This window comes from Athene noctua, chromosome 2, assembly GCF_965140245.1.
Source record: "Athene noctua chromosome 2, bAthNoc1.hap1.1, whole genome shotgun sequence".
Lineage (NCBI taxonomy): Eukaryota > Metazoa > Chordata > Aves > Strigiformes > Strigidae > Athene > Athene noctua.
In genome coordinates this window covers 164476653-164502550 of record NC_134038.1, presented here as the reverse complement: position 1 = coordinate 164502550, position 25898 = coordinate 164476653, and the positions used below count along the sequence as shown (strand labels likewise).

Sequence of the window (25898 nt, the reverse complement as noted above, 5' to 3'; positions counted from 1 at the left end):
GTAACAAAAATAGTAATACAAACGGAATAAGCATCACTTCAATACAGCCCCGTAACATACCTACATTTACAAAATTCTGAAGTGAAACTTTTACAGCTTTTTTGTATTGAGGTGTGGATCACAAATTCACTGCTGCTCCTCTGGGAGGAAAGGACAAGCTGCCTGTTCCCATCTGGGCAGGCTGCTGTTGCTTCTCTGGACATCTGAAGGAAGGACACCTTCTTTGCTGCTGTTTGGACATTGCAGCTGAAAGAGCCGTGTTCTGCTAGAGCTCTCCCTTTAAGTTATTTTTCATTTGATCTTGCATTTAGCATTCTCATTTAATGAAGGGATGGTCTGGGAAGGTCTGATGTGCTCAGCTCTATGACTAGTAGAGGACAGAAAATGAGAATGACTCTGAATAACCTTCCTGTCTTCATAAAATACACCCCAGCTCAAGTTGCCTTTCTTATTCCACATCAACCATTGCTCTGCCAAAGGTCTTGCTTTCCTGATTTGCTACAGAGACTCTAAAGCCAGAGATCAATTCTAGGAGGGTTGTTTGTTCCCTGATACTGTCACCAAAGGACCAACCCAAATGAATCTGTGGGTAAAGAAACTGTGAAGAGAAAGTACGACAAAATCATATAGGACCGTTTGGGATATCTAAGGTGGTTTGCTAATGCAGGGACTTATGATGAAGTCTTGCAGGGTCTTACTCCTTCAAAAGCATAAACGTTTCAGAGTCCTGATTTTGAAATTAAGGTTGTGCTTACATCTCTAATGTCCTACATACAGAGGGAGTATAAGTTTTCATGTGCACTTAAAAAGGTGTTAGCAGTTAGAATATATTTTAAAGTAGACTGTAAAGCTTGATTTTCTGTAAGAGTGGGGTAAATTTTGCCTGGTGCTTTATTCTCTCAAAATGTGTTAATCCAGTTCCTTGTGAATTCAGACCTTGTCTCCTAAGGAACATCTCCTTTGGATGTTACAGTTTGAGTTACAGGCATTAATAAACTGCTGTCTGCATTAAAATGCTTATAGTGTTTCTTATTGCTTCTTTCTAGTTGAATTAAAGGAAGACAATAAGTTGGACAAAAAAGATCAGTCCAGTGTGGGGGATGAGTCAAAGAAAACAGATGGTAAGAACAACATTTTATGACATTTTGTCACCCATTTTTATATGCAATCTATTGTTTCCTAAACATCTGCAGTTTATTCTAAACCCAAAAAATTGTACGGTAACCAGAAACAGACTTAACAGAAACAGTCATTAAATTTGAAAAAAGCCATTGGGACATTTTGAGGGAAAAGATCCTTTTCACATAATGCCTAGCTCCACTTAGTTGTTCTGTTGGTAAGGCTTATCCATCAATTTTTATGCAGTGCCTGCAAGAAAAATCCTGGATTATTAGAGTTGCTTAATAGGAAATGTGGATTTGTGAGGTTCTATCCTTCTGACTTTATTTGGGCCGTATTCTGCTCTATGTTAGGACAGGCTGCATGGGAGATGCAAAAAAACAGAACTAAGAAAAAACCTGCACAAGGTGTCCCTGGTTTTCATAATGGCATGTTACACTATGCCAATACAAACACAAAGCTTTCTTGAGTTAATTGTCTGAGGGGAAATTTGCCAAGTGCTGTTGAACCACAAGTGTGGGAAGCAAGCAGGAGTGAGCACATCTGCATGGAGATCCTATTAAGGATGCTATAGAAAAGGGATGTTTCTGAAACAGTGTTGAACTGAGGCAATCCAAGCCATAGGACATTTTCTTGGGTATCTGGGAATAATTTCCAATGAATCTGAACCTAGTGTAGAGGTCCACAGACGTTTTAGTAGCCTCAGCAATGTAGAAAAATGTGTCATGTTTTTTCTTTTGCACCTCCTCAGCTGCATGCCACAGGGATCTAAGATAGTATCTGAACCCATGTGGCTCCAAAAGCAATTGCTAAAGTATTAAGTAGCAAAAGAAATGGAAAGAAATGTTAGAGCTAGCATTTTCTTTGTGTGTGTCTCTCTGAAATCCACTGAAACACAGTTATTCCTAAATGTAAATAACACAGTACTTTGTTTTGATGGTCAAGAAAGACAACCTCATTGGAAGTACTGCAGTTTAGAATGACACTGTGTTTTCTTTTATTGCTTCCTTTCAAGAAATTACTTACAATTCCTATTGTTCTAGAAAAGTGATAAATAAAAAGAAAATGTGACAGCTCAACTAAAAACGTAGAAAAATTAATCTAGGAGCATGTATTAATTTCAGACACATAAATATGCACTTTTTTTAAGAAGGTCCCTTAGCAACAATTGTTTAGAAAAATTAAATTATTTTGTTAAGAGGCCATATTATTTACACACTTAAAGTTAAGTGCCTGTCAGGAAAACAGTCTTAAACAAGTACCATTCACAACTTTCAGCAGTCATGCAGAAATTAAACATAAATACTCAAATAACGTGTGACTTTTCAGATGCTCATGAATATACGCAGTGTTGTATGTAACTATCAAGGCACCAGAAAAATTGAAGGACAGAATGGCTACTCTCCCCACTGCGGTGGGTGATGGCTGAGCGGCAGCTGTGCTGGAAGGCTGCAGTCCTGGCAGGACCAGGTGGGTGCAGAAACAACAGGGCTTCTTTAGGAGAACATCAGCCTTTTAGCTGATTTAGCAGCAGCCCAGACAAGAGAGTAGGCCCGGGAATCCCTAGCTTTGAGGACCAGGGTGCATTTAAAAGCCTGAACTCTCACGGTCTTGGAAAGTTTAGGGGCACCTATTTAGTTGGGAGGCCCAAGAATTGAATGTTTTATGCTGACTTGAAGATCGAGAGTGCGAATTTGGTTCACTGCAAGTTGCTAGTCTTTGTGTGGTGTGAGTCTATTTGTTCTCCCGTAAGAAAATGTTCTGCTCATCTCCTTAGGGAAAAGACCAGTACCATTTGACCAGTTGTTTACAGTGAATAAGCAACTGTAACCATGCAAGGATGATTTGTAGGCGGAGTATTTTTCATTCAGGTGCTGTAGAAACAGTTTATAATGATCTCATGTATAGAAATCAGGAGAAAAATTGTGAATGACGTGCCTTAGAAAGGAAAGCACTAGGCTGGCAATTCTGTTTTGACAAATACTGCACAACCTGCTCTGTCCATTACTCAGTATATAGAAATCTCCTTACCAGCCATGTGAGGGATGTAGAGAAAGGAACATTATCCATGGATAATATATAGCTCTTTTCAGACCACGGAAATGTTTACCCAAACATATGCTTTCTCACATGCCAGTACATGGTCTTTCACACGCTGGGAAAAAAGATTAGGTGGGGCAGTTGGGAAGATTGAGGTTACAGTTATAATACACTCACTACATATAGTTTGCTGGTGGGCGAAACTCAGCCTGGACTTTTTTGCAGGGTCAAGGGTACTTGGGTTTTACAGCATCTGTTCAGTATGTAGCTGGGGTGTATTTGTATTAAACAGGTGCCCATTTGTGTAGATTTACCATGAGGGCTTCGGCTTTCTCACCACCACCCATTAGCATCAACTAGAGCCCTGCACCCAACTGAGGTCAGTCTGCTACCCTGTCCTACACCTGGAGAAGAAAGCTGTGGAGGGTATGTTGCATAAATTTTTGCAGGATCCGTGTCCAAGTTGCTTTTTGAACACATACAAAGGAAGTAATTGTAATATCTTGTTATAGGAATACATACATTCCTGAATGTTTCTAATACATTTGTCATTCTACTACATGGGGAACCAAATGGCCAAGGACACACAAAATATCTATCCCATGTGGACATGGAGACATTGAAGCTGCATGTCTACACCGTAGTCATAGGTGTGAAATGTAGTTTCTGTATCACTTACCTTGAAGCTACCTAAAAATAGTTGAGTGGGCATGCCTCCAGAAACAGGGATCAGGCTTGCTGAGACAGCAAGGAACTGCGTATGCATCTAGCCAGAGCTTCATACGACTGAGTCAATCCGTATCAAAGCCAACTGCTTTAAAGCTAGCTTGAGGATGGCTATGCAAGCTTCAGTCAGGCCTTAGATTTTAGTCTTAACTACTTCAAAATCCTGTGCAAGTCTCTTGAACACAGGCTAGTCTCCTTCTCATGGTAATCTAATCTTCATATATGGCTTTTTTCTGTGGGGGATACAGCTTATTGCTTAATCCTGCCTTTTTTTTCAGTTCCAAGAAAAGAGATATGGGGCTGCCATTTCCCACATAAAGACACAGCCCTATCAGACATCAGCAGCACAAGTAATTCATCAAATGTTTCCTGTGGGATAGAACATTATTAAACCATTTTGGACAACCTCATTTTCCCATGTGAAATAGTTGCTTTTCAATGCCTTGAGTGGAAAATTGTAAGCAGTCACATGGAAATAATTTTTATCTACTTACAAACTTTCTTTTTTGTGATTTTTTTCTGCTCACAAAACTGACAACAAATGAGAAAATTATTCTTTCCCATTTCAGACTAGATATAAGGAAGAAATTTTTTACAGTGAGGGTGGTGAAACATTGGAACGGGTTGCCTAGAGATGTTGTAAATGCCCCATCCCTGGAAAGATGTCCCTGCTCATCGCAGGGGGGGTTGGACTAAATGACCTCTAAAGGACCCTTCCAAGCCAAACTATTCTATGATTCTATGATTACTACTTTCACAGGTTATCTCTAGCACCTCCTCATTTTTTTTCCCCACTGGGAAAAGATTCTGTGATGTTAATAAAAAGCTTTCAGTACAACTCTTCATTCTAGAGACCAAAACACAGTTTATTCACGTATTCTTTTTCAGCTATCAATTACAGACAGTTCTTGTTTTGTGTTTGTCCTGGGAACTTATTATTCCAGTGGTAACATGCACGTTTGCAGGTTATAGCACGAAATATACAGGTGATTTTTATCTTGAACAGCTAGTACATACAGAGAAAGCCTAAAGTGCCCTGGGTATGTGTGATGAGCAATGCTCCCCCCTCGTGGTCAAATCTTAACCCTGCGTTTTGACAGTCATGTTTTCAATAATACATTTCCTCTATGCAGTGCAACGGAATAGAATAGAATATAGTTAATATAATAGAGTTAATATGATATAATACCATACTATATATAGCCTTTTAAATATACAAACTCTATGAAGAGTTCGTAACAGGCTTACCAGAACTCGAGATTTTTTTCTTGCTTTAGTTTGATTTTAAGCTATACTGTTGCTTAACAGTAGTTAAAAGTCTTTCCTGTATTAAGTTCTATATATTGCCCATGCCAACATGTAAAGCTGCCTTTTGGTCTTAATTTCTCTTGACAATAATTCCTTGATCAGCAAGTGGAAAATTCTCTGATTATAAAGGTAAAGTACAGGGGCTTCATTTCTTTCTGACCCAGTTGTCCCCAAAAGTCAAGTGGCAGAGTAGCTGGCACAGAACGTTGTTATCTGAGAGTGCCTTTAGTATAGGAACATGGTGGTGTGAAGGAGCCATGATGATGGCTCCACAATTATCCCAGACAGCTTGAATTAACAAGATTCTTCCCAGCTTCATTTAAGGAGAATACAGCTTTTTGCACCATTTAAGAATTATCTCTGCAGCCTCCTGCAGATACAGTTTTCATGTGTGTCAATCTACCCGAGACCACTGCATAGCAATGAACGCTAAGTAGACTTCTGACAAAACCATGATCATGTAATCTGCATAATGCCAGTGTTGTTTTAAAAGAAGTTACTCAGGCGTATAAATGAACAGCATCTGTCTATATCTTCTTGAGAAATGTAAAAAGGTAAATTTCAGGTCATATAAATAATGGTGCAATTTCTGTTTCTATTTCAAAAGATAAGCTGATTTCTCCATTATTGTCGGAAGCAAAAAGCCCATTTCAGTTTGTAAGACAAACACATGGGATTCCTTCTTGTTGCCTGATAGTGTTCTTGGTATTGTATGTCAGAATCCAGCAGCAGTGGCAAATTGGAATTACAATAGTCTAAGACTACTTCCAAAGACAATTTCCTTCATTTTCTTACTTCTTTTTATGGTCTGTTATTTGAATTACATTAGAGGTTATTGCCCCAATTTAGAAATCGGAAAGCATTGTAGTGATACCTTCTGGAAAATCTCGCTTGAAAGCATGAAGGCATTTTGCTATTCAGAAAGACATATTTCACCATAATTTATCTCTGTTGTACAATTGCTCCATAATGGTGCAATATAGGATAACTAGCGGGGAGGGGGGGGGGCGAGCTTCTGTGCTTTTAAAAATCCTTTTTGTGCTCTTTTGAAAAAAATGAGTGTGTCTAATTTAGCAAGCGGCACTTGAGGCAAGCTAGAATTTGCATAGAGGGATGTACTCTGCAGAAGGTTTTATGTAGTTTTAATATCAAATAGAAGATGAACATGATGTGATGTGATCTGTGAAGCTAAATGCAAAATACATTGTTAGCATCCTGGCCTCAGGAACATTGCATCACCATGGCATGCATGCTCGATGAGAATATGGGGAATATGTAGAAAGGTACCTGGTATAATTTTGCAGACAATTTTGCAACTTGCCCGTTTTGTGAGTGTGTGTGTGTAAATCTTACAGAAAGCACCCGGTTTTCCTTTGAGACTTCCATGTATCCCATTTTTAGCCTGCTTTCCATCGTTCAGGCCATGCCAGGTAGTTAGAAAGTCCTCAGAATGCTTCATTGCTTTTTGCATCTACTTTATGTGAAGTCGCAGATATACGTGAGAAGTTTAAAAATTGGGAATAGCATTTAGCTTGATTTCAGATTTAAGTGAATATTTGCAATATTCATTTCAGATGCACGGTGAAAAAAAAAAAAAGATCATTGTAGGTACTTAAGTAGGTTTTTCAGTAGTTAAATTTATGGAGAACATTTTTTTAGGTTAGTTTTGGTCCTTTAAATATAGTTCTGCTCAGAGATAGCATATGGCTGTGTTTCTCCTCGGGGGTAACATCCATGGTCCTAGAGGCATGGAAGAATGTGTAATTTACACAGTAGATTGTGGAAATTCCTCCTTGATTTTGCACCGTCAGCCATTTTATTGCACCAGTCAGGGAGTGGAGCTGTGACCTTGCTTCTGTTACAGTCTTTCTTATCCCATTTAGGATAATTTGCCTGTGCAATCATGTATAGAAATTCTCTGCTTCAGCGAGAGTTGAGTCCTCCTTGCTCCCCAGCTTCATGAATTGATGTTCAATCCAGTGGCAATCAGGCTGCTTTTTCCCTATGCAACACTTAGCCCTGAAAGAGAAACAAGATCATGTCCAAAGGGAATGACTGAAGGGGAGGAAGAATATGAAATGGCTCCTCAAAAGAGATTGGTCACCTTTAGCTTTCATCTTATCCCTTCCCCACGGGACAACTAGCTCCCAATTTGAGCACACCAGCAATAGGTATCCTATTAGACAGGGTCTCTGACAAGGTAGTTTAAGTAGAAGCTTTAAGAAGGAAAAAAATTAACGGTCAACTGTATGGGAATCCAAATGTAACCATGGCACTGTACAGACTGCCAGCTGGGTGCTTGGTGGGTACCTCCATGCCCTTTGCTTTGTCTGCTGGACCTGCTGCCTGGTCTCTGCCTGGGGGCAGAGGCAAAGGGACATCAGTCCCCTTGGGCTGCTCAGTCTGCAGTTCGTTACCGTTCAGTCCACAGAAGCTGGAAAAAGAGAAGAGAGAGTCAATTTACAGGTTAGTTTTCTGAAACTCATACCCTAATAGTAATCTTTGCTCCTTACTACCATTAATTGATCCATTGCTAGACCATTCATTCTTTTATCTGCTTCTAAACCACTACTTTGCTATTCTTAATGTCAAAACCTGAGACTTGGAGACAATAATGAACGTAGAAGGAGAAAACTAACAAGTGATATTAGTTGAAAAGTGCTAGTTTGAATCAGACTAAAGTATTTAGGAATTTAAGTCGAATTCAAAACAAGTGATTGTCAAAAACTGAAGAGGCACTGAAAAAAAAAAAACAAACAGATGAGAATTTCTGCTTTGGAGTGATGATTCACATTTTTAGCCAGCTTTAAGTAAATGGCAAAAATAAAAGTTTTGTTTGAGTGAGATGAAAAGCTCAGTTTGATCTTTCATTTCCTCTCCACCCCCCTCCCACCAAAAAAAAAACCCTCCACAACAATCATTTTTGCCATGAGAGAAAGAAAGCAATTACTTGTGTCTGACCAGAGCTAAGCATTATACTAATTTTTCGGTTTAGTCAGTCAAAGAAACAATTATTTGCCCAGTGCTAATTACAAAATTCTGATTCATACAATATATTTGGCTGAAAACTTTGTTGGCTTCTGTTATCCTTCTGCCTATGGCAGCTCATCCGTTTTGTGCCTTGAAAAGCACTGGGGTTTTCGTTTCCATCCACAATGGAACAGCTCTTTATGAAAGCCATGGTCTAGCTTTTATCCCAAACATGTTCAGAGCTTTGAATTATGTTTGATTATCAGAAATAGAATAAGCTTTCTCACTTATGTCTGTAGGTCACTTTGCATAATAAGTGTCTGGTTTCTTTCATACATGCTTTACTCAGGCAACTCGAACATTATTTGGTGTAACCAAACTTTTGCCAATGTATTCATTGTGTTTTCCTCTGCTGCTACGTATTTCCATAATGTGCTGGTAAGCAAACAACATATATTAAAGCAAAGCTAATCTCTTCTATCACTGATGTGATCTCAGGTCAAGTGTAATACAAGCTGTCAAGCAAACATAAAATTCATCATCAGTGTGAACAGGACTAGAAATCTTTTGACGTCATGAATGATTTAGGAGTAATTATGTGCCAAAGCTCAAAAATCAGAATACCTTCTATGCTAATGTTATTTTTCCTCCTAGCAAAATGAATGTTAAGCACTTGGGTCATCTGCTAAATTAGAATGATGATATTTAAATTCAGTTAAAACAAGTATTCAAAACTTTTTCCCAACAGCATTTATTCTTGTTTTCCCTTGCTTTAAACAGGACACAGGCACCTTTGAGTAACATTCTGTTTTCTTTGGAAAAAAATAATCACTCTAAAGTTTCTCATCCATTAAAAAGACAGAAAATGGGTATGAATTAACTCATAACACATATTTCTTCTTTATTTCACTGATCTTCTGAACTTTGTTTCTTAGGCCTTATTCACCTCTGGTGCAACAGAAGCAAGAGAATATTATACTAGAAATATGCAGAATTTATTTCTTCACTGTCTTAATTTTCTTTGAAAAGGCTTTCAAATAGCTTCAACAGGAGACAGGATCATCCAATGCTGAGAGCTGAGCACTGAGATTTTTGATATCTTTATTTTAATCTGAGCACTAGGAGTAGTAGTTTTAGCAGAGCTTTTTAGATGGGGACAGGTTACAACTGAGCATACTTTAGCACTCAAGGGAGACAAGAAATACCCAGGCTTTTGGGAATAAACTCACAGAATTAAGGGGTCACTCCTGCAAGATGCTGAGTGAGTCCACAAAAGGAATTGAAAGTGGCAGATTTGGCAATCTGCCCCACCAGCTGCAAATACTTCCATCATTTGTGGTAGGAAGGATAACTACCTTTCGGATTATGGGTTATCTGAGACACATTTACTCAGACTATTATCTCCCCTCATTGCGCACTGCATCAGTAGTGATCGTTTTATGGTATCAAGTGCCATATAACAATTTGTCATTTGTGTTGTCATTTCACCCAGTGCCTGGGTGGAGCAGGGTGCTGGAGGAGAGCAGAGTTTGGAATAGTGTTATCCTGAAAAGCATAGGCTTTTAATAAGTGAGGGTAGACGCTACTTTCAAATATGTCAGTTTTTCTAGGACGACTTGAACAACCATGCTGGGTCAGACTAAAAGTCCCTTTAGCTCTCTATCACCTACCTGACAACACTTTATAGCAGAGATCTTAATGAACAAAGAAAAAAAGCAGAGCAATGCCTCCCCCCTACACCTTTCTATCTTCCAGAGAGCTAAGACAGAGGTCAAATCTCTGACTTGGATAGCCTCTGATAGATTTTTCTTCCATTATTTGTCTAATTATCTTTAGAGCTCTGGTACTCTTTGTGTACTGGGCACTGAGGCAGTACAATTCAAAATTTACTTAGGCATTATGTGAAAAATCACATCTTTTGACTGGTTTCAAATTGACTGCTTGATAATGTCACTTGATAACCCCCTTCTTGGACTGTGAGATACAGTGAGTAGTTGTCCCCTATTCACATTCATAGTGCCACTCATAATTTCATTTACCTTTTATTAGATTCTCCCCGCAACTCTCACTTTTCAGGCTGAAGAGTCATAGCATGTGTAAACTTTGTGTATTCAACTTTCCTTCAAGTGCAACCCTTTTGATATCTGCGGTTTATGTTAGTACATGACACTGACAGTCTGTGTAACACACATGGTTATTGGGGTGTGACAAGAGAATTATTTTAATAGACAGCAGAAAACCTGTAGAATTCACTTTTTGCCCCTAAATTTTCAAGAATAAAATATACAAAATGCAAAAATGTTCATTTTGATATAATTGTATGCTGGTTTTTTGGTTGATATCTTTATAATGTTACATCATAAAAGCATGAAAAGGCATAATCGCAGGGAGATCAACAAGTACTGAATGAATATGGTTAACTGAGGCTCTCTTCTTTTGCTTTGTCTGTGTATTAAAACTCTAATTTGTGGTAATAGTACCTCAAGGACAACATTATTTGGTGGTGTGGTGGAGTTCTCCCATTCTGTAGAAGTGCTCATGCAGCATGCTGAGAAGATGAGATTTGTTCATGCTAAGCACTACCTTCTCACAAGTGAACTGCAAGGTTACCACAGGCTGCTTAGAAAGAAAATCTCAGTGTGTAGTCCTAGATAATTGTGGTGTTATCTTGTGGTTCCTTCATAGTTAAGTATGGTTATAATGCTGAAGGAATGCGTATTTGAGCAAAGGAAACAGGGACCATGCAATAACCTCACAAACACTTTCACAGACAGGGATTGTCAAGCAAGTTAAGTAGTTTGTGAAAAAAAAACCTGCCCGTGAAATCCTTATTCCACATCATGCTGTTCTGCAGTCTGCATTCAGCGGGTTTGTTGTTTCTTTTTTTTTTTTTTTTAAGAGAGAAGAAAACAGAGTTTTCTTTTAAATGCAATTTAAAAACCACAAGGCTCAGTCTTGTCCTGACAGCTTGGCCCAGCACTGGAGGCTGTGGGGATGTGTCCTGAGCCCTCTCCAGGCAGCACTGGGCTTTCAGCAGCTGAGGAGGAAGGGATGGAGGGGAAGGGCGGGCGTTTGGCTGGAGCAGCAGAGCTGGCCGCCTTCAGAATCAGTGCCAGGGGACGTCAGCTCTCCATTTCCAGCTGGTACAAACAGCACCATGCCTGCGATTTGCACTCGGTGAGAATCATGAGTCATTATAGTAAAGGTGTAGTTTTTGAGTTAGTCTAAACTCTCACCTCAGTCTAAATGCCTCTGGGGCTCTGTTCCTGTTCTCCAACTGGATAACAGATTGTGAAAGTTTGCATTAGACAGGCATAATAAATGCCAACTGCTAAAATGGGTAGTTCTTGTAAGGCCTTGGACTCCGAAGGATTTGTTTTATCACAAAAAGAAAGGCAAATGTGTGAAATTAATCACTGATTGTGCAAAACTGACAGCCAGCTTCCTTGGTGTATGGATACAGTCGTACACTGAGTAATTCTGTGTGAAGGAAAAGACGAACCACAGCGTGTTTTCACTTCAGCACATCAGACTGTATAGTAACACACTAAATATATACATTCATAGTCCAGCAAGCAGAAGTTAAAAATGCCTTAGTATAAACTACAAGCTGATAGCAGAAATTGACCTAATAACCCCCTCAGAGTGGGCGCTGGTATCACATGAAGAGCTGTAGAAGTCACTGGTATTTGCATTAGTGATCAAGGGGAAGGCCAGAACTCAACCTTGACAAACAATATAAACTCGTCAGTGACACTGAAGGACTGAGATGTTCATTCAGACGGGGCTGTTTCAGATAATGAAATTCAATATATGCCAAGCGAAATACTTAAAGTCTTCTTGTGTACTGAGCGCTGCATATTAATTCTTTTTCCTCTTTCAATTAGCTCTGTTGATAAGTACTAATATTTGCACCAAATCCATTGTGCTGAAATGAAAAAGAGGCTGAATCACATCCAAGGTTAAGGTAGTTGTTAGGAAGCGACGTTGTATCCAAAGGGAAATTCTGCTGGGAAACCAGAACATCTGCTCCACCAAGTAGAAAAACAGTTCGAAGCAAATGCTGTACTGGAATGTTCTTACTGGAGCTGATGATGTGGCTAACAGAAGCAAAAAGCAATATATGACTCAGTTCTCCACAGGGAACTTCTAAGGTCTGGAAAAAACATTGCATTTTCCCTTGTTTCATTAATGGGGATGGGAGGGGTTAAAAGTTTTGTGAGTATGGATGGCATAGGAAGGGAAGGGCATGTTGGGTGGTACTTTGAGCTCTGTTTCAGATTCCTGCTGTGATTCAGCAAATCATTTAGGAGATTCAGAAATAATTACTGCTCAAAGATGTCATTTAGTCCACATGTCCCAAATGATTACCTTTCCTTCTGGGTCAGCCTTTTCTGTTTAAAATGTGGCTAATGATACATCTCACAGGATTGTTATGATCCTGTTAATGACAGTAAATCAGGCTGAACTTTTTAGATAGGAGACATCAAAGAAGTGTAATACTGTTGTTATGGCTGTTACTATTGCCTAATGTAGATTATGCTGTCAGTAGTGCTGGGAATGTGACAATTCAGCCTTAATAAACCCAGTGTAATGCTGAAAGTCTAATTCTTTACAGCAGCGCCTTAGAATTGCGTTAGCGAGCAAGATATTGTAGTAGCAACCTACAGGGGACCATCCTGAAAGGAAAAGTCCCACTGCTAACTGTACTGTAGAAGAAAATGAGACCAACTCAGTGCAGATCTGTGCAGCAACTGTATACTTTCATCAGAGATAATGCAATCCAGCAGCAAAGCCTTAGATTTTTGTTTTGCTAGCCCTTTTTTTCCTCTGCCCAAATATTCCTTAAAAAAAAAAAAAAAAAAAAAAAAAAAGGCAATATATTATTGAAGACCAAAGAAACTGATTTTCTGAAAGGGACCCAAAAAGATTCTGATGTAATCACATTTTTCGAGGCATGCCCAGCCTTACGGATAAATTAGTCTGCCCTTGGGCTGAATGTCCTTGGTTGAGAGACCTTTTCAAATGCACTTTCAGACTCCGCTGACATAAGGATTGTCAGAATAACAGTAGCTAAGCAGAGTGCCAGGGATATTCAGATAGCTGGTTGGGACAGCCAATATAGAATATAATGTTCATGTTCCTGTTCGAAGCTTTTCCAGAGGATTTCTAGAGGAGGGTATGAGAAGGGTTGGAAAGAGAGTCCTCTTACATTAGAAACTGTCCTCTTTCACTAGAAATAAAGAAAGAAGTTTCTTGTCTACATTTCTTCCTCAAGGAGATCTGTTCATTGTGAAGATTCTCTTGTGGTATAACTACATAGGAAACAGTTATGTTTGTATGTTCAGGATGATTTTAGTCAAATATAGCCTAATTTTGAGGCCCAGGGATTATAAATATTTAACAGAGGAGTCAAGCAGATTGTAAAATGCATGTATTTTGTTAGATCTCAGGCACCTATCTATGCATAAGTCTGTGCTTTTCATTGCAAGCTCTTTGGGAGAAAGGAGCTTTTAAAAGATAGTGTTCTTTTGTGTCTGGAGCATTTTCTTTTCTTCACCTCACATCATGTGTACAACATTGTTCCTTTCAATGAGCAAAAAGGTACTCAAAGAGCAAGGGTGATCAGAGAGGCCTACAGCAAAGAAACCCAATGGGATCTCTTGACCTAAGCATGCTGGATTCTGTCACATGATCCCATTGATGGGAGAGGTTGAATTCCCACTGAATTAGTGAGAGAGCAATGTATTTCACTTTGTATAGGACAGAATGGTACTACCAGCCAAGCCAATAAGAGGTATTGTTTTGGTGCACCTCACCTTGCAGCCTTTCAACAGTTAAGCCAACCTGCACTGCTTGGAGGAAAAGAGACTGAATAAACTGATACCTTTCTTTTTCTTTCCCAGATTACCTGCTTCTTGGACAAAGGGGAGAAAGGCAGCATCTGACACTTTTCTTTTTCTTTTTTTTTTTTCCAGATACAGAAGAATAAAAATATATAAAAAAAAGAGACTGCAAATTTCTTTCATCATTTTAGCTGAGCTTCTTCATTCCTGTTCTCCTCCTCCTTCTGCAAAGACCAGTTTCTGGGGAAGGCGTTAAACAACTTTCAAAACACTCCTCCTCCCACTGGCTACTTCACAGTTAATGACTCTGGGTTCTAGGGTGGGGGCCTTGGTTTTTTGGGTCAGTTTTATTTTTGTTTGTTTGTTTTTTTGTTTGTGTATGTGTGCATTTTTTGTTGTTTTGGGAAGATTTTGTTAAAAAACAAAAGTGGTGATTTCCTGATGCAAATGGTTCTGTTTTTCTGGACAGGTCAAGTAAATAGATGAGAGTCATCTTCAAAAGCTGGTATGGCCCTTTCCTATGCCTCAGCTTGTGAATCCAACATTAGGGTGATGCAAAAGAAAAAAAAAAAAAAAATTGATAATACTCCACTTTTTTTACTCTATTTTTTCCCCTGAGAGCCTTTTCCAATTGCTGGTAGACAGAATCTGACATCAGTTTTACCCTCACTGTAGAAGATTTTATTAATAAGAATGGTGAATTTGTAGTCGTTTGACCATTTGTTAGGATTTGATGTCTTTACCAGATGATGCAATGATAGCAAAACCTTTTTGTTTTTCAAACAGCAGGCAGACTCACTCAACCCTTGTTTTTGTTCTGTTTTTGCAGTTAGTAGTAGGAAAGGAATAATTGATGAAAGCGGTATTCCCATGGGGCTGATTTTATTGTCAGACTCTGAGAGCATGTAGTAATGTACTGCTTGATGTGCCTGCCTTAACTTGAGATTACAGATAATGAGCTGTTTCCCACATTTGTTCATGGGCTACTAGTAACCACTATGTCGGACCTAAGAGAGGAAGGGCAGCAGGGAATCACACGGATCAATTACTTCTTTCATCTCAGTGTGGTCTTTCTTCCATCACTGACTGAATGGACAGGCCAAAGAAAAGGAAAAGTGTGGCTGGAGATGTATGGAGAGACAAAACCAAAATGAAAAATTGTGTCCTAAATACACCGCTGGAGTCAGTGGATAAAATTGTCTCATCCAGTGGAGTTAGACACATAGGAAGTAGCCATCATTTTGGCCCCTTTTAAAGTGAAAATGTTAAAAACTAACTCACTGAGGCCTTGGTTCAGGAAAGTATCTTTATATGAGAAATGTCATACATGTATGTAAGTGCTTTTCTGGCTTGGGGTCTCGGCAGAGATCCAGTTAATTGTAAGTCACGTTACCTGTCTATGTGGAAATCAAGACGCGTACATACACATACAACTAGGTTTTTTTGCCTAACTCCATTTTGTTGAGGATAAGGTCTTGTTGTGTTAGTTGTATATGTGTTCTACAAGGAGTCAGACTGCTCTCATGTAGAGAACATGCAAGACATTGGCTTAGGGAAGGTAAATCTTCGGTGTTTCCTTTTCGCATTCAAAAGCACAGGACTTTATCACCAGCCTATATTAGAGCTTGAGTCTCTGTTCCTACTTAAACTGTGCATGTACAGGGACAAGCTTCCCGTGACACTAGGAGAAATCACAGCAGTGAGCTTAGCCTAAATCCACATTTAAATGTGAATACCTTCTCACTCAGGAGTATTTGTATTTGGGATTTTGATTATTGAGGCTAGAGATATTTTGAGGTCTTTTTTTGGACACCAGCGTTTGAGTTTGTTCAAAGCTAGAGATTTAGATTAGGTTCATACTGTGAAAAGGTTGCACTTCAATCACATGTTTTCAGAAGGAAGAAGTACAAAAATAACTCTTGCGGTTCTTAGAACTCATAGTTGGCTTCACTGGAGCAACTAATTTAAATAAAATAAATATAAGGGCACATAGTGTTCCCATTATGAGCTCCTGGTTCAATGGTAGCTCTGGGGTAGATTTTCTGAGGAAACCGGGGTGCTGGAAGGACAGTGGCCCCGCAGCCAGCGTTGAGCACGCTCCATGTTGTGTGACAGGCTGTGTCACCACGTAGCACTTTCCCACCTCCCCTTTTCCCCTCCTCCATCAGCATTCAACCCCGATAAGCGTGGTAGAATATGACTTCCAGCTCTGACCAGGCTCTTTGAAGGCACGTTGATGAAATATGCAGAGCTGAATACCACAGTGGTGATTCAGTCCCTGGTTCATCTGGCTTTTCCCTGAAGTCAGGGAGAACATACCCTCACTGAGTGGCTGGTCAGAGGTACAGGATGAGTTAGTCAATATTTTTTAAGTTACCCTTACCTAATGTACAGTGACTAAAGATGCCTTAGATTATGCACAGTAGAATAATAATAATAATAATTTTAAAAACCTGAATCTTCATCTGTTTCTGATAATATACTTTCTTTTCTTTCTGGGAGTGACAGCTTTTAGAGAGCAAAGCCAGACTGCTTGATTCATGGCTAGTCAGTTCTTGTTTCTCATGCACTGGCACAAAGGTGTGAAATCAGACTGGAAAATGTTTTTCCTCAGTGTTAGGGTTGTTCCCCACTGGCAGGAGCTGATAACTAAGTGGTAGATTTGCCATCTCTTGGGGACTACCGATCAGAGCTGCCATTCTAGAAGAGATGCTATGGTCAGAGTTACTGATCTCAGCACACAGGTATGCAGCAAAATGTTTTGCAATATGCAGGCAGTCAGAGCTAGCTCTAACATTCTCCTGCTCTTTTAAAATCATTTGAATAAACTACAGAGGATTATTAGCATTTTTAAGAATTTTTTGTCATGCGAAGAAATGCCCATGAAATCTATTAACTTGGAAATATATAAAGTGAAAGGAAAATCTAGAAATTGAAAACCTACAAAGAGACTAGGCCAGATGAAAGCATCTATCGTGGGGTCCCCTCCCAGGATCACACCTACATTCCTCTATTCTGCCTCCCCACCTCCTGAGAACACTCTGCAGCATTGTGCTAGTGCATTGTGAGCCAAGGAATGGTATGTTTAGACACCTCCCAGTTAAACTAGAGATCAGCCACTGTGCAATTGTGTAAAAAAATAATAAATATTAAAAAAAAATATACAAAACTGCTTTCTCTTACTTTATTCCACAAAAGGAAACTACAAAAAAAAAAAAAAAAGACGGAAAATGAGATGTTCATCAGCTAATGGCCTGTGTTTACAAAGAGTGAGAAAGAATTTCTGGTTTTACATCCTTAACTAACTTTCCCCATATGTATTGAAATTATCTTTTCAGATGCCTTCCTTTTCCATCCGCAGTAAGACTATTCAAGCAATGAATAAGCCAGAAATTCTGAAAATTTAAGGCCCGTGCCATTGGCCTCATGCTGAAATTCTACAGAATTATTTGTGAGGACCCACCAGTAGGCACAGGCTGGGAAGCTGTGTGATAAAGACAGCGCTCTTCTGCCTCTGCGCAGGGACTGCTGGTGCTCCCAGAAAGCTCTGCCTTGCTGGAAGAGCACCAGGCATCTTCTGCTTCCCAGAAACTCTTGTGTAACTTGAGAGGAAGAATTCAGGCACATTACACCCTTAAAATAGGAAGGAATACCTTTGCAAGTATCCCTATCAGTGCTTTTGCCTTTAGTTGGGACTGGTGTTCAGGGAATTAGCAGACATTTGACTCATGGTGATGTAGTGCTTGAACTCTTGGACACACTATAATTAAAAATAAAAATTTTTTTTAAAAAAAAAAAGAAAAAAAAAGGAAGCAATATGTTTTTATAGAATCATAGTATCATAGAATCAGAATAGTTTGGATTGGAAGGGACCGTTAAAGGTTATCTAGTTCAACCCCCATTTTCAGCTGACATCTTCAACTAGATCAGGTTGCTCAGAGCCTGGCCTTGAGTATTTCCAGGGATGGGGCATCTGTCACCTCTCTGGGCAACCTGTTCCAGTGTTTCACCACCCTCATTGTATCCTGTTAATTATTTAAATGGCCCAAAGGGTGACAGTTCTCTGGGCTGCACTCAATCAGTGTTTTGAACCTTGCATTTCTGTGACAACATGCAAGTGTTCACACATGTAAAAAAAGGGATTTGTATATTTTTTTAATTAATTGTTTTTAATGCAAAAACATGTGAGGTACGCTCTCAAAATGCTTAAGTCAATCAGCTTTCCTTACAAACTGCACATGATTTTTTGCAAAGTTATATGGTCAGAAGTCTATGTTTAGTTGTAAAGAGATGATGGATGTCACTACTGTTTTCCATGTTTGACAAAAAAGATAGATGCCAGAAGGCAACTTTTTTTTTTTTTTTTTCCAGATGATAAAATATGTGGTAGATTAAAAAAAGAAATTTTGCAATTTTAAACTTAAAACATATTTCAGAGTAGTAAATCCAGGCAGACTGATGTTTATCTGAAAGTGCAGCCTTTTGTATAGCTCCATCTGGTGTAAACACACTATGTATTAATACAGTAGGACATTTAGCCATCAGAGTAAATTTGGAATTTGGAAGCCTGGTTCCTGATGGGTGAATGAAAGAGACAAATTCATTTTTCTTGATGTTTCTTTTTTCAAGCATAAATTTTGTAGTTGGAGAGAAACTTTCCAAAATGTAGTTGGTTATGCCAGAGAAAAATGGTATATGGTGGTGGTTTTTGCAAACTACCCTTTGAATATGCCAATGTTTGTATATGTACTTACAGAGTCTTATAAACTCAATCTGGAAGCAAAACTATTTCAAACTAAATAGCCGATAGTGCTGTGCTGCTTTGTAATCAGAAAGTCCGTGAGCTCACTTATCTAAAGGCAAATACTTCTGCTGTTAGTCCTTGCAAATTCTATGGTGGGTCCCAATCATGACTTTTAATTAAAAAGTACAATAACCTATTCAAATTAGAAATTATGGAATCTGACAAGGACAGTACTTTTTTTTGCTTCAAGTAGATAAACTAGTCCATCTCCAGGAACTCATGAGATGGTCCTAAGTATTTCTTATTGGCTTCTTTTTCATCACGTTTCTTTTTATAATGATGAAACTCATCATCCTCTGCTAACCACGTTAGCTATTTGTACTCAGCAAATGACAGCATAATCAAGTCCTTCTCTGTTACTCTGTTTTAATCCATCACCTCACCCAATAACTGCAAACAACAGAGCGATCCTGTGCTTTTGCACACGTTGAACCAATGCTGATGTCAGAGCTGTGCTGGTGTAGTGTCTGAACATCAGCACTCAAAAGCAGGAACATCTTGGCTGAGGATGGGAAGGAGCCCTGCAGTACTGACTCCATGGAAATTGTTCCGGGGAGTGGGCAACCGTGCTGGCCAGCTAGAAAGGAGGGAAAAAAGCATGCTTTCACATTTTAAGGCATAAATTCAGCTCCATCCGAAGTGGGTGCAGAGGTTTTTCCCGCTTGTGTTACCTACAACATGAGCATGTCTGCTCCAGTCTCTGTTTAGTGTCAGGTGTGCATCCTAAAGTAGTGCTCCCCCTGCTTCCACAGGCAGACAGTTTTGCAACCCCAGACAAACGTTTCCCTGTCCAATTACTGTGATCAAAGCAGAAGCAGGCCAGGTCACTACTGCCCGTGCCATTATCTTCTGTTAAAATGAAATGCTGGCCATGCATTTCCACTTGCTGAGCTGCCCTCTCATTGCCGCAATGTCCCTTTTGATCCCCCGCAAACACCAAGGGTTCTGACCTGTACCCAAGCAGGACTGGGACTTTGAGGCATCAGATCTCCCTGCTCTGGTGACTTAACTACCGGGTAGAAGAAAATGAAGCTACTTCCACACAAGCTGGTTGAGGACCTGAAGCTCAGTTTTAGTGAATTTATTTACCCTCATACCTAAGCGCGTGACAGCACTCACTCACAAGACTCGCAGCACACCCTAGGCATTTTGTATTCTTTCAGTTTCTTCCAAGTGCATATGTATTGACTGCTGTGTGCTCATAACACCCTGGTTTTAGAAGCTACCCAGTGGTAGGAGGAATATACATAATCCCATTGTCTCTGCTGGTGGTCGTAGGAGTGCATTCATCAAACAAAATTCCTTATGGCCATTGGGGTTTTCTAGTGATAAAACCTAGCAGTAGAATGACAGAGGGAGCATTTTCCTTTTCTTCTTGCTTGGATGATATTTTTATACACTTTTATATGCAATTTTTTTAAATATTTGCTATTTTTATTGTAGGATTCTGGTTGGGTTTTTACCAGACCTTCTGGTTGTCTACAGGCCCAGATTCTCACAGGAGTATTTCCCTTCCCTTTTCTCCCTCCCCCTTCTTCCCCAATAGACAAAAGCCATCGCATTTGCAACATCAGCTTAGAGTGAAATACCACCTAGGGCCTGATCACTCTTTCAGTTGCACTGAAATCAAAGGAAGTTGCATGCAAAGTCCTGCTGGTCCCACCGAGTGTCTGGGGCCAAAGACTAAATAACCGGAACATATACAGCTAATTCCGAACAGGGCTGTCTGTGCCAAGCAAATGCTTGGGGTAGCTCTGTGTTCCTTTGCTGTGGTAGGAGCTGTTGCCGCCACAATGTGTTTAAATAAGACTATATCTCTCTCTTTGTTATGATGACGCTTGTAGGCACTTCAATCAAAGTCATATCCCAGCTTCACCTACCTTCAGCAGGGAAGAAGGGTCGACATTGTGGCTTGTCTGTGACAGTAGATTTCACTGCTCTTGTGGTTAACCCTATAGTGACAGGCCCCAAATAAAGTTAAGAAACATTAAGCTTATTGGTAGGAAGGATAAGGGGAAATTAACCAAATTCAAGGATCTTGGTCTTGTAAAATAACCTTTTCTCAGCTAGCATTCTGCAGGGAATTCTATGTACGAAGTTTAACATAAACTTTAGAGTATATTTATATTAGCAGTACTGATAATGGAGATGTCTTTCTTGAACTGAACTAAAATAAACAAGACACCTGTTCTCTAACGTTTTTTGAGGAAGAAAGAGGCAGGTTGTTACGGTATTTTGCAGCAGGGATAGAAAACATATTAAAAAACATGCTGAAAGCAAAAGTCAACACGTTTGCTCTTGAGACAGGGTGGGTAGGGTAATAAAAAACATCCTATTTGGTTTGTTAAGACTCATAAGGAAAAAAAAAATGCAAACCCGAAATGAATGATGCCATGCAATGTCAGGTATTCTCAACTGTTCTGAGAATAATTTTAAACAATATATATTTATATTTAGTTCCTTATTTGAAAGAGGAGGCTTGTGGTCTCTAAATGTATAAAACATTTTTCAACATTCCAGTTTTTCTGTAACTGAGTCCATGTATGTTCATCCTATTACCAAATAAAAACAATGAGGTCTCCACTCCATTTGAATTAAAGTTGTAGAAGGGTTCATTTTGTTCTGGTGCTTTCTACATCTGATCCAGACATGGCACTTGCCTTTTGCTTTCCAGCGTCCAGCTCCCCATAAAGTATAGTGGGAATATTGCTTGGATCACAGTCATGGTTCATCACTTGCCCCTGTGAGGAGGAGTTAGGGGCATCAGCTAATTTCTGAAGACAGGGAAATTGAGGTAGAGACTTCAAATAGCATATTTAAGAATCCCCAGTGTAAATCTTTACCTGTTTGGAGATCAGACATGTCAACCTCGCCTTTCCCTTTTTCTCTTTTGACTGAAATCACAGACCATAAGAGCATCTAAACCAACAACAGCACACTGCTCTCATGCCCACTGAAACACTTGCTCGTGTGATTTTTTTCTTGTGTGATGAGTATCGATCCCACAGAGCTGGTCTTGTCCTCCAGTACTGGTTATAGACCTGCTTTCACAGCATTTCAGCTACATCTCTACATAGCACTTTCTACAAAGTATCGTAGACTGGGGCAGTGTCTCTGGGGTAGTCATCACTCCACACAAGTAATGACCAGAATTTTCCCTTGCTGTTGCTGTTTTATTATTTGATCTTTGCCTTAAAAAAAAAAAAAAAAAAAAAAAAAAAAAGAGTGGCAGAGACAAAGCCATTCTCTCTAAGGAGGATGTAAAGTTCAGAGATGTTCAATACAAGCGTGAAAGGCTTTGTGTGTTCCCTTTTTCCCGAAATTCCAGTTTTAATTCACTCCTTTCCTCTCTGGGAGGTTCACTGGTCTTGATTCCCTGAAGAACATGCAATGTGCTTGCCACTGTAGCTGCTTGTATTCTTATACCTTACCAGCTTAGTCTGAGTCTGCATGTACCTCCAGTCCAGTGCAAGTAGAGATGAACCCAAGCTGCCAATTTCTGTTAGATATTTAGGGTGTTGATATAATTGACTGTGATCGTAAAATTGGAAATGACTACCACATAAACAAGAAAAGATTTTTTGGAAAAGGCATCTAAATATCTGGGTGACTCACCTCTGCTTGCACATCCAGTATCAGAGTCCTTTCTCTGGCATGTGTAGCCCATGACATAGATGTCCGGAGTTGTTACCAACTGGTGGTCCCCAAAGTGATGTCAGCCGCTTGCTGAACTGCCACAGAAGCAAGGTAAGTGTTGTGTAACTGCCTTCACAGCTGTGTTGGGCAACAAAACTGTCAACTGCCAGTTCTGTGAGGACACGGAGGTACCTGAAGGGAAGGCTGTCTGACATCTGGCATCATAGGTCCAAAACTTAAGAATGTGAAACGCAGAATCAATAACTCAGGTATCTCCACCCAAACCCAGTAAATGATAAAAAGAAGAAAGATACATTTATCAAACTTTGACTCCTTTAGATGGAAAGGTCTCCAGAAGTGAGACTACTTTCAAAGTTAGCCTCACCTAAAACCATGGATAAGAAGTGGCAGCAAGAGACAACAAACACCTCGTAAGTGGTGGCAGCACTACAAAAAGCATTTTCATGGCTGGTGGGAGTACCGTTCATCCATTTCTGCTGAATCTACTCTTTCTCTTTAAAGGTCCATCACGACGTTCAGCTGTCTTACGAGGCCTGGGTTCCTCAGCAAACCACCTTACATTGCCAGGTCAGTTGGTACCACCTCACTCTAATTTGCTTATATGTGCAGCTTTAGAAATAGGCACTCACAGTGCCTTCTGTCTGGGAGATGGACACAGATGACTTCCTCTCCAGGTAGGCGTGACTTTTACACATTACATTAAAAAAGTTAAACGGATTCACTGAAATTGAACAAATGAACTGTTCTTTTTAATGGTCTTTACCGTACTTCAGTTTTTTTAAATAAATACCTTATGTTTTGTGACTTGCAGTGCAGATTTCACAGACTATTTTAATTCAATCAGCAAATTAATTTGGGCCTTTATCACATGGACTTAGATACTGAAGGGAAAAAAGGCTGTTTTGTGGAAAAAGCATTGCTTTTTTTGTGCCCTTCCCATCTACCAAATCCTGCTGTCTCTATTTCACCTCGATAACCATTTTCTTACCCCCTTCATCTTTGTTCCACACAACTGTTAGAATAAAAGGAGGGTAATATGAAGCAGTTGAACACAATAATGTCTTTGCATGAACAATATACTATCTTGCATGTGCATATGCAAGGGTATTCATAGATGTATAATTCACAGTAGGTTAAAGAAAGAGTAAGTCTGCAGGAAGACAACAATAATTCACCAAGAAAAAAACCTCCAAACTTCAAGCAAAGTGTCTAGAAAGTTTTATTAGAGGTATTTTGATCAGTGCCAGCAGATGAGGTATAGTGTGGCTCCGCATACAGGTGCCAATGCGCAGTAGCATGTTGCTGCACTGTTTCAGTTCTCCAAGCTGTTCGTGGTGTGATGCTCTTCAGCAGCTGCCACCTTAGCAGATTGTTTCCCCAGGCACAGCTGCAGCCACTGCTTGGGCGTAAGAAAAAGAATAAGCAGGAATGTGCGAGTTCAAAACGCTATATTCCCCTAGTAAAACGATGTGCTCCAGGAATTACTGTTCTGCTTGAGAACAAGAATGGACAATCACTGAAAGTAAAATTTAAATGTCTGAACAGCGTGCTCACATCACGTAATGCCAGACATTTTTAAGATAGAAAGCATGGAACTAGAAATATAAATACATCCTCTTAACTTCTCGAGTTTCTCATCATTGGCAGTGACCGTAAGTATCACCTGTATATATTATTTCTCATAGGGTCACAGCAATTGTTAAATTCTTATATTTGTGTTCACAGGAGAGGCTATTACTCTGGATGTTTTCACCCAAGATTTTCTTGCAGGTGGCATTTAGAGGTCTTGCTCTTTGTAGAGATTTTGGAGAGGTCTTGCTTTTTGGAGAAAAAAAATGTTTTAAGGAAACATTGTGGAATGAAACATTCATGTTACGCTACAGCCATAACTCTCATCTAATGTAAACAGATCTAATTTCAAAACTAGCTCACTTTTTATAAATTTGCACATATTTGTATTGGTCCCTGATTTATTTTTAACAAGCAGTGCTTACACAGGATGTTTCATCCATTTCTCCAATGTTATACCACTTTCAACCCATCAATCCATTAATGAGTATCTGCAAACAACAAATCCCACATACCTTCTTATGCATGATCCTTGTTCTGAGCCTGCAGACCACCCTTAGAATAAGGCGGCAGAGAATATAAACGCAGACAAGAGGGTGTTGATATAAGCTACCAGGTAGAGTCCCTTCATTATTGATGACTTGGTAAATGACCCTGCTTTTAAATAATTCTTGTATGCCCCTGTTTCCTCATCTGTTTGGGAATGATAACACTGACTTCCCTTTAAGACTATCTGATCTAGGGATCTGTTAACTGTTATTAGAAAAACAGCAGCAGGGAGGACCCACCTTCAAGAGAGGGGAGCAATCAACCTAATAGTGTCTCTTTTTGCAAAAAGTCACTGTGGCTTTGTTGCCAGTCCAGCCTTCCAGTACCGATACTCGCTGTGACGATGTCATGTTGAATTATAGGAAAGTGCCTTCTGTCTGGCACATATGGAAATAACTAGCTGTGTTTTGACACGCTCTTCATTAGACATCTCCCACCTCAGTGTATGTTTTGGCACTGACTGGTTTAGGGACGCAGTGGGTTTTCTCTATTTGGCTGTTTAACACTGATACCTTCCTACCCATGCCCTGTTACCATGGCTTACACAGCAAACTGTTTACGCCAGTAAGGTTTGCAAATCAGCCCTTCTCATGCTGTTGTTACTTTATGCTCTATGTAGATTATGTTTAGGGGGGGTTGCTTATGCTGGAAGAAGTCACTAATTAATGTGTAGTTAAGAAACAATAAACACACACAATTTGGTAGTTGATAAAATGTTACTGCCTTGCTGGTCTTTCTGTGAATCACATGCAGCATCCTGAATGGGAAAAAATAAAATAAAATAAAATAAAAAGCTTATTGCATTGGGTTTAGTCTCACTTCTGAAGGAGTGACGATGACGACAACAGGCACGTGTGTGCAGGATCCCGTCCATCTCCTTGCTGGCAGGTTGGTCAGTCCTCTGCATCTCTTTTGAATTTGTGCCTTGTCAATTTGAAGTGCATGAGAAGAAGGAACACCCAGGAGGTCACAAAGCTGGGGAACTTTTACAAGGTTAGGTGACTGCGTGCAGGAGAGAGCCTTGGCAGTGCTCCCCCCTGGGCTTGACCATTGGTGAAACCAGAGTCCCCTGGCTGCTCAGCCACATCTCACAGTGCCGCAGGGAGCCCGGCTGCTGCGTGCATGTCTGCTGACTCCTGGAATGACTCCTTTGTCTCAGTGCAAAGAGGATAAATCAACAATTTTTTCAAGGAGCCTGCACTTTGTATAGTGAGAAAGCACCGTCAGAGCACTGATGTACCCAGAAGTATTATTTACAGTCACTAAGTGACATAATTTTACTTTCTTTGGCTTGGAAACATTTGGAAGTC

General features: G+C 39.7%; 1 protein-coding gene across 4 annotated transcripts in view; it reads left to right on the top strand.

Moving 5' to 3' along the window:
* The window catches only part of PDE1C (phosphodiesterase 1C), a 391546-nt gene that overhangs the window by 350059 nt on the left and 15589 nt on the right, over positions 1-25898 (top strand). For 2 of the 4 annotated variants that reach the window (XM_074900987.1, XM_074900988.1), the window contains 2 exons: positions 1047-1121; positions 22972-23037. In XM_074900987.1, the coding sequence (XP_074757088.1) occupies positions 1047-1121; positions 22972-23037 (141 nt within the window). Of the gene's footprint in view, positions 1-1046; positions 1122-14141; positions 17791-22971; positions 23038-25898 lie in introns of those variants that run through there. The other 2 variants (XM_074900990.1, XM_074900989.1) reach the window with 2 other exon arrangements.